General features: G+C 34.5%; 1 protein-coding gene across 1 annotated transcript; it reads left to right on the top strand.

Moving 5' to 3' along the window:
* The first annotated feature begins 1457 nt into the window (after positions 1–1457).
* On the top strand, positions 1458–3522 carry scf (Calumenin B scf). Its single transcript, XM_014352127.2, has 4 exons — positions 1458–1852; positions 2171–2735; positions 2818–2933; positions 3008–3522. Exons 1-4 carry the CDS (start codon positions 1751–1753, stop codon positions 3194–3196), a joined length of 972 nt encoding a protein of 323 aa, XP_014207613.1. The 5' UTR covers positions 1458–1750; the 3' UTR covers positions 3197–3522.
* The last annotated feature ends 6435 nt before the right edge of the window (positions 3523–9957 follow it).

Here is a 9957-nt window from a genome sequence, read left to right as displayed (position 1 = left end):
CGTGGAGATCATCAGCAGCTTTGTGCTATGTATTATTAATATTATTACTTATTGATGTAAACTAAAAATGTAAAATTTAAGCGAATACCTCTATCTTTGTCGTTGTACAAGTGACATGAGATTTGTGCTACAAAAGAGAGTAAACATAAGATTTTTTGTGAATAAAAAGATATATAACGATATATACACATGCATATATCGACTATGAAAGAAACGTATTGTTTTAATATTACCCTTGATTAATGTATCCTTCTGTTCATCGAAGATATTTAATGTTCTGAAAATACTCAACATATTTTTTATGGACGTTAAAAAATTCATTTAAAAAATTTCAACTTTTTTTACTACGTAAACAGGATTTTGTCGACAACAGGATATTATTTTTACAAGCGCTTGTGAAATAATAACTTTATTTATTTTAATCGGAGATATTTAAAATTTGTTTTCTAACCCATCGTAATTTCCACTTTTTTGTTAGCAGATTTGATTTTTAAATATTTTAGTTTATTGAGATTGAAATACTCAACTTTTCGAGCCAATGTGCCTAAAAAACATTGTGTGAAAGACCCGTGTAAATGTGCATGGATTATAAACTATTAAGTAAACGATTTATAAATATATTTTTTTTTAATCCCAGCATCCATGCCACCCACTACCTTTGCTGTCAATGGATTTTTACATGAACGCTAAGTATACAGTATATTAAAAAATCAAACCGATACTATCAGTTAAGAGAAGAAAAAAAAAAAAGAATCATTTTCATTGTTCTTTGCATCCGACATGAGATTTCCATTAAGACGTAATATTACTTACTACGCTCGTGTCGCACTGACGTGTTCTTATTCACGGGCCGCAGAACCTATGGGGAAAGGTCGTCGGTTCAACACGCCACATCGGCACTCCGGGATGTAGTGAAATACATACATATGCACTACTATCCCTCTTGAGAAGGGAAATCGATACGAAAATCGGTCGATTTTTTTTTTTCTCGATCGGATGGAAAAGCTCTTTCGCTGAGATTTTTTTTATTTTCAGATGTTTTGATAACAAGAAACTGCTCTAGCTTTTTATTGGACCAACGCCTATTTTTATCATGAGTACTAAATAAAAAAAAAAACAAAAAAAAAATTACTTGTTAGTTTATTAATTCTTGGCGATAATATCAAGTGAAATTTCATCACACGTTAACAAGCAAAATATTAGAAAAATAAAGAAATAAATTAAAAAATTCAACCAAGTAAAGTCAATAATTAAACAATTAATCATACAGTCGGAGGAAAAATCTTAAAACCCGTGAAAAACCAATAGAGAAAAGAAAAAAAAAAAAAGTAGCATGCCGGCAACATATACGTGTAATTTATATATTGGTGGGGTCGTCGTTGGGATCTCAGCATGTGTGTGCATTTGTACGTATAGTGCTTAACACAGCAACGTCATAATAAAAAAGCACGCGGCGGAGGAATCTGTACGTCGTTGGTGAAGGCGGAAGAAGAAAAGCAGTGCCTCACGACTTTTTTAGAGGCTTTCTGCTGTTGCTGCTTTCTCTCTCTCTCTCTTTTTCTGTGGTGATGATGTGGAAGAGTCCGGCTCTGGAGACCAATAAGTCACTCCTACTGTTGCTGCTGCAACTATTGTTTTACTAGGACTGAGATTTAACTTCTCAATTAGGACATACACCTCTCACTTGAGTACAAAGTTTGTTAAACACGTGTGTGTGATTGTTTCATTGTTGTACTTTTTGGACTCCAGGATGTGGAAGCTGCTCGTTGTTTATTTGCTAGTTGTAACAATTGTCCTGGCGACTGCGATACCAAAATCAGAGGATGAGTCTAAAGATCGAGTTCTTGATAAGGTAAGGTATTAATGGGCATGTGGAAGTGCCGGTTTTATTTTCTTCGTTTGTTTCATCATTCACAATTCATCATCAATTATTGATGATGACGATGACGTGTAAGAATCATAAAAACAATATCAAAAACTGACTGATGACGAAAATTATGTAGATGACAATATTTTTTTGTTTAAATTCAGGTGAAGATGGAAATGTTGACACAATAATAGTTATCGTCAGTTTTAAAACACAAATGGTTTTGATATGCTTATAAGAAAAGATATTTATAAGTTTTTGGTCAAACATGCGGATAATTTTAGTATTTTTTTAATGTCATAGGATTTGAGTGATCAGGAGCATTTCATAAACTCCCATCACAATCCAGCCTACGATCACGAAGCTTTTCTGGGAGAGGAAGCCAAGACATTTGAGCAATTGACTCCTGAGGAGAGTGCAAAGAGACTTGGCCTGATAGTTGACAAAATTGACAAGGATCAGGATGGCTTTGTCACCCAGGAAGAGCTCAAAGATTGGATTAGGTATACTCAAAGGCGCTACATCAGAGACGACGTGGAGAGACAATGGAAGTCCCATAATCCGGAGAATAAAGAGAACGTAACTTGGCCAGAGTACAAAAACATGATTTATGGTTCCCTGGATGAAAAAGATGTCGAGAGCCTTAAAGAGCAAGATGATAACTACTCTTATGCTACCATGCAGAAGAGGGATAGGAGGCGCTGGTCTTTTGCCGACCAGGACAATGATGATGCTTTAACCAAGGAGGAGTTTTCTGCTTTCCTGCATCCGGAGGAGACCGATTACATGCGAGATGTCGTTGTAATGGAGACCATAGAGGATATTGACAAGGACAAGGACGGCAAGATTTCCCTCTCAGAATACATTGGTAAGCTTTTTTTTCGCTAAACAAATATATAATTGAGAAAATGGTGAGAGTAAATGCTCATCAACATTTTTCTCAATCACAGGTGACATGTACAAAGATGAAGATGGTCAAGAATTACCTGAGTGGGTATTAAATGAGCAGGAACAGTTTATGTCTCATCGTGATAAGGATGGCGATGGTTTTATGAACCACGAAGAGGTAAATACACTTTATTGTTTCATTCTTGGTATCCGTCTCGAACTTTGATAAGCGAATGATGTATCATCTTTTAGGTTAAAAGTTGGATCTTGCCGGCAGACTTTGATCATGCTGAAGCGGAAGCGCGGCACTTGATTTACGAAGCAGACTCCGACGCGGATCAAAAATTGACAAAAGAGGAGATCTTGGAAAAATACGATACATTCGTGGGCTCGCAGGCGACGGACTTTGGTGAAGCCCTGACGCGACACGACGAGTTTTAAAGTCGCTTTTAACGCGACCGAGAGATTTTTCAGAAATTTATAAAAGTTTTTATACGTTATAAATATAAATATACATATTTATCGATAAAATTATATTTATACTTGATGTTTGAGAAAAATTTTTACTCTATATTTTCAGAACTAAAAAGTTCTTCATATGATTATAGAATCTCATGACAAATACTTACTGCATACTGTGCCAGTGGGTACCTACATGAATTTATTAATCTTATATACTGCTGATGCTGCCATTCAAATGTATTTTGATGATAAAAATATCGTTCCCACTTGAAAAATTATCATATTTTTATAAGTGAGACATTGTCCAAAGAAATAAAACTAATAGAATTATAAGATTTTCATTATGTTTTGTCAAAGTTTTTATTACTCACATTACTCATCAATTGCTGTAGATATCCATCAAGTTGGGGTATCTTATCAGTTAACCAGCGATATAAAATGAGGTATTCAATGATCCTAAGATAGTTGATTACATTGCAGCAATTGTTATACTATTGTAGTCGATAAAATTGAAAAAATGAATTATTTCGTTCTTTTACTACTTCTAAATTTTTATAACGTTAATAGCGAATCAGGTGATGTTAATTTTGCTTTTTCTTCCTTATAAAGTGAATAATTTGTCTAATCATAACATTAAACCAGGCGTACAGTTTTTAAAAAATCAATATAAACAGGGAGAACCATATTGTTTTAAATTTTCTTGGCTTGGGCCCAGATTTGGTGCAGAACAAGATAGAAATTGTTCTGATCCCAAGTTTAAAACCATTCCTTGTATCGAACCATTTGAAGGTAAGTTAATTATTTTACAATTAGAAAGTTCGTGGTCTTTTGAACTTTTCCAATGAAAAAATTAAATATTTTAGTTAATCCATCACTTCCAAATTTCACCGACATATGGCACAATAAGAATCGATCGGAATATGGATGTCTTTTAAGACCAGGTTACAGTTGTGTAAAGTATACGTACAAATTCAACAATGCTAGTGAGTATTCAAAACTATCGAGTATTGTATAAAATTATGTACATAAGTAGGTAGTTGTCGTTTTTATTTACCTTCAGTTTCGAAATCTAGTTGTCAACAGCTCATTTTTTTGTGGAAAAATGGTACGAGATACAATTAATGTCATTGAAAAAGGTTGCTTCACTCAAAAGGTGAGACAAGGACTTGACAAATATCACTGAAAACTGTGCGACAATACACTTTTAAATTTAAATATAAAATTAAATTTACAGGTAGGTGGTTACGAATTCGAAGCATGTACTTGCAGATCAAAAGACTCACGACATATACCGTGTAATTCATCGATTAAAAATAATTTTTATCCTCTCAAAATGTTTTTTGTTGCACTAGTAATGTTATTTTTATACTAAAATCTTATTTTAAGGGTATAAATAATGATATGAAACCCAGTAGAATTCTTTTCTAATTCTAATACCTGAGTAAGCAATAATAATATTACAATATTTAATATAAATAAACCATTGAAATTGCGTAGAACTAATTTTTATAAATTATTACATGTGGGTACAAATGTTGTTTGTTAAACAGGATTGGATTGCTCTGTGCCAAACCAAACTTAAAATTTTTGTTATTTTTGTAAAACCAAAATCTTCAAAATCTCCGTTATGACTCAATTATAAGTATTGGATTTGGATCGGCTTCGCTGGATCGATCCTACGCTCACTTTCTGTAAATTCACTCGTAAAACTCACTAGGCTAGTGTCCACCGCGGAGGGTCTTTGGAGCGGCTCCGCTAGACCCTACGCTCACTTTTTGAAAATTCACTAAGAAAATTTACTACAGGCTAGTGTCCATAGCGGAGGGTCTATTGGAGCCGATCTACTAGACCCTACTATCACATTTTACAAATACACTAAGAAAATTTACTACAGGGTAATGTCCATAGCGGAGGGTCTATTGGAGCCGATCTACTAGACCCTACTATCACATTTTACAAATACACTAAGAAAATTTACTACAGGGTAATGTCCATAGCGGAGGGTCTATTGGAGCCGATCTACTAGACCCTACTATCACATTTTACAAATACATTTTACAAAAACACACATATTCTTATTTTTTCATTTTATAGCTACAAAATGAGTTGCGGCTGGTTTATAAGTGACTAAATAGCTCTAATCCTGAATGCTCTGATTGAGAATTTTAGGAGCCGTTTTTTGGCCAAAAAATAAAGACCGCTAGATGGCGCTGATCCAAATAACTCTTGCTATTTACAGCAAAGTCACTTTGATAATCACAAACCAGCCGCAACTAATCTTACAGATAGTTAATAAAAAGTTGACGTGGTTTGTGCTGTTTGCTGCAAGTTTACAATCTATTTTTTACTCAAAAGTCGACCTCTAAAAATAGAGATATTCATATGGTTTAATAAAATCGACCATATGGCATTACTAAGTAGTAATTTCTTTAATTACTACACATAACTTCACGTACATCTTACACCACGCTCTCTTTACCAGAATGATAAAATCAGAGGCTGTAAAGTTACGTAGGTTATACCATGACTCCTGCTGGCCAACTGTCGTCGGCTAGCTATGATTAATTTTTTTTAAGTTTACGATCAGCACCATCTAGCGAGGCTAATTCCGAACTAAAAAAACATCATATTATTTCTTCTGAAAGAAAGTCACTAGCAAAAGTTACTATATATAGTCAGTGAAAATTTTCCGCTAAATATATATATATATTTTCTGCAAATTTCGACTTTCAATAAAAGCATGCATGGCTGCACAGCATGCTATATCATACTGTGACGACACCATGACTGCAGACTGACAGCACAAGGTGCGGTCACAGCTATTGCACGACCTGCTCTCCACGTGATGCTATCTGGGTGCATGCATGAGAAAGACCGACGGCCGATAAAAAATTATTTGCAGAGTTCTGCTGCGATGACGTTACTTCCTGTTGTATTGACGCCAGATAATTAGTAAATACCGACAGTCATCAGTTACGGCACTTACAGGTGTGGTATCTGTCATACTGACAATCAATACTTACTGACAATCTAGCGTCGATACAACCGGGATTTCCGCCAATATAACAGGAATCTGTAATTATTTTCTTACCGGACGCTAATAGACTCTCCTCTGCTACGGACTTTTGCCTAGAAAATTTTTTTAGTGAATTTTCTAGAATGTGAGCGTAGGGTCTAGTAGATCGGCTCCAATAGACCCTCCGCTACGGGGACTAGTGAACTTTTAGGATGTGAACGTATGGTCTAGTAGATCGGCTCGAATAGACCCTCCGCTACATAGGGTGTATTCCGCAAATGCTGCCAGCAGTTAAGTTACGTAGGTCGTGGTAACGCCGCATGGTCGGGCAGCGCTAGCGTCAACCTGTACTAACTGTCGGTGGGTTCCGCATGTCAACAAACTTTGATATTTTTTACTGTTTTCGCTCCCATGCCATCTGATATTTCGGAGTTTGTTGACATGCGGAACCCACCGACAGTTAGTACAGGTTGACGCTAGCGCTACCCGACCATGCGGCGTTACCACGACCTACGTAACTTAACTGCTGGCAGCATTTGCGGAATACACCCATAGTCCGCAGGCTAAGTATACGTCCTTAACCGCCTTTTTCACTAACGTTTAGAATAATGATTGAGACAATCAATGATTGTATCATGAGTTTTTGTATAAAGTTCAATTTATACAAATAAGTTGGTAAATATAGGCACACATGATTAATATTTAAACATTTTAAGCTGTATAAATATATAACATAGATTCCAAATATGCATTATTACCGCTGGAATATGCTAACAAAACCAAATATCCGTCTTTCTCACCCAGCAAAATAATAGGTATCTGTATAATCCTGTATCAATTTATTGCACACATGCGAAATGTTCAATGACAGTAAACAATGACATAATTTCAAACTTTACTTTTAACTCTTCATTTCACACGTAATTTTACAATGCAATTGATAAATTATTATTCATACAAAAGTATTAATATTCTTATAGGAGGTCGATTTTCAGGCAAAAGATTATTTGTAAACTTGCCGTAAACAGCACAGCCAATGTCAACTTTTTATTTTCTATCTACACAACTAGTTGCGGCTGGTTTTAGCGTTTCAGATTTCTAAACTAAAAAGTGGCCCTAAAATTCTGAAGGAAAGCTTTAGATATTTTAGGCCCTAGAGCCATGTTGTCAATTATAAACCAGCCGCAACTTATTTGACAGATACAAAATAAAAATTCAACATTTTCTGTGCTGTTTGCGGCAAGTTTACAATTTATCTATTACTCGAAAGTATAAATATATAGGAGGTCAATATTCGTATAAAACATACACTGCAAACTTGCCGCAAGTAGCACAAACATCGTTAATTATTTATTTTGTATCTATTTCAAGAGTTGCGGCTGGTTTATAAGTGACTAAATGGCTCTAGGGCTAAGCTGCCTAAAGCTCTCCTTCAGAATTTCAGAAGCAATTTTTGGCCAAAAAAATCACGACCGCTAGATGGCGCTGATCCTAATGATCATAACTACTTATAGTAGATCCATTTAATCAATTATAAACCAGCCGCAACTAATTTCGTAGATACAAAATAAATAGTTAAAGATAATTGTGCTATTTGCGGCAAGTTTGCAGTGTATGTTTTATACGAATATTGACCTCCTATATATTTATACTTTCGAGTAATAGATAAATTGTAAACTTGACGCAAACAGTGCAAACAACGTTAACTTTTTATTTTATATTTATGAAATTAGTTGCGGCTGGTTTATAAGTAATTAAATGGCTCTAGGGCTAAGCTGCCTAAAGCTCTCTTTCAGAATTTCAGAAGCAATTTTTGGCCAAAAAAATCACTACCGCTAGATGGCGCTGATCCAAATGATTATTACTACTTGTAGTAGAGCCATTTGATCAATTATAAACCAGCCGCAACTGATTTTGTAAATACAAAATAAAAAGTTAACATTGTTTGTGCTGTTTGCGGCAAGTTTACAATGCATTTTTTACACGAATATTGACTTCCTATATATTTATACTTTCGGGTAAAAGATAAATTGTAAACTTGCCGCCAATAGTGCGAACAATGTTCACTTTTTATTTTGTATTTATCAAATTAGTTGCGGCTGGTTTATAAATAATTAAATGGCTCTAGTATAAGTATAGTAATAATCATTTGGATCAGCGCCATCTAGCGGTAGTGATTTTTTTGGCCAAAAATTGCTTCTGAAATTCTGAAAGAGAGCTTTAGGCAGCTTAGCCCTAGAGCCGTTTAATCACTTATAAACCAGCCGCAACTATTGAAATAGATACAAAATAAATAATTAACGATGTTTGTGCTGTTTGCGGCAAGTTTACAATTTATCTATTACCCGAAAGTGTAAATATAAGGGAGGTCAATATTGGTGTAAAACATACACTGCAAACTTGCCGCAAGTAGCACAAACAATGTTATTTTTTTATTTTGTATTTACTAAATTAGTTGCGGCTGGTTTATAATTAATTAAATGGCTCTACTATAAGTAGTTATAATCATTAGGATCAGCGCCATCTAGCGGTCGTGATTTTTTTGGCCAAAAATTGCTTCTGAAATTCTGAAAGAGAGCTTTAGGCAGCTTAGCCCTAGAGCCATTTAATTACTTATAAACCAGCCGCAACTAATTTCATAAATATAAAATAAAAAGTTAACGTTGTTTGCACTGTTTGCGTCAAGTTTACAATTTATCTATTACCCAAAAGTATAAATATATATGAGGTTGATATTCGTATAAAACATACACTGCAAACTTGCCGCAAGTAGCACAATTATCTTTAACTATTTATTTTGTATCTACGAAATTAGTTGCGGCTGGTTTATAATTGATTAAATGGCTCTACTATAAGTAGTTATAATCATTAGGATCAGCGCCATCTAGCGGTCGTGATTTTTTTGGCCAAAAATTGCTTCTGAAATTCTGAAGGAGAGCTTTAGGCAGCTTAGCTCTAGAGCCATTTAGTCACTTATAAACCAGCCGCAACTCTTGAAATAGATACAAAATAAATAATTAACGATGTTTGTGCTACTTGCGGCAAGTTTGCAGTGTATGTTTTATACGAATATTGACCTCCTATATATGTATACTTTCGAGTAATAGATAAATTGTAAACTTGCCGCAAACAGCACAGAAAATGTTGAATTTTCATTTTGTATCTGTCAAATAAGTTGCGGCTGGTTTATAATTGACAACATGGCTCTAGGGCCTAAAATATCTAACGCTTTCCTTCAGAATTTTAGGGCCACTTTTTAGTTTAGAAATCTGAAACGCTAAAACCAGCCGCAAGTAGTTGTGTAGATAGAAAATAAAAAGTTGACATTGGCTGTGCTGTTTACGGCCAGTTTACAAATAATCTTTTGCCTGAAAATCGACCTCCTATAAGAATATTAATACTTTTGTATGAATAATAATTTATCAATTGCATTGTAAAATTACGTGTGAAATGAAGAGTTAAAAGTAAAGTTTGAAATTATGTCATTGTTTACTGTCATTGAACATTTCGCATGTGTGCAATAAATTGATACAGGATTATACAGATACCTATTATTTTGCTGGGTGAGAAAGACGGATATTTGGTTTTGTTAGCATATTCCAGCGGTAATAATGCATATTTGGAATCTATGTTATATATTTATACAGCTTAAAATGTTTAAATATTAATCATGTGTGCCTATATTTACCAACTTATTTGTATAAATTGAACTTTATACAAAAAC

This window comes from Copidosoma floridanum, unplaced genomic scaffold, assembly GCF_036245765.1.
Source record: "Copidosoma floridanum isolate Cflo_tuat_1 unplaced genomic scaffold, Cflo_Japanese_pri ptg000030l, whole genome shotgun sequence".
Taxonomy (NCBI): domain Eukaryota; kingdom Metazoa; phylum Arthropoda; class Insecta; order Hymenoptera; family Encyrtidae; genus Copidosoma; species Copidosoma floridanum.
Note: the sequence above shows the minus strand (reverse complement) of the source record. Positions and strands in the feature narration are given on the sequence as shown.

Bases quoted from the DNA above. Each gene is read 5' to 3' on its own strand.
- scf (XM_014352127.2), top strand. From the start codon at position 1,751: ATGTGGAAGCTGCTCGTTGTTTATTTGCTAGTTGTAACAATTGTCCTG. The intron at 1,853-2,170 runs GTAAGGTATTAA...TTAATGTCATAG, and splicing joins AAGATCGAGTTCTTGATAAG to GATTTGAGTGATCAGGAGCA. The intron at 2,934-3,007 runs GTAAATACACTT...ATCATCTTTTAG, and splicing joins GTTTTATGAACCACGAAGAG to GTTAAAAGTTGGATCTTGCC.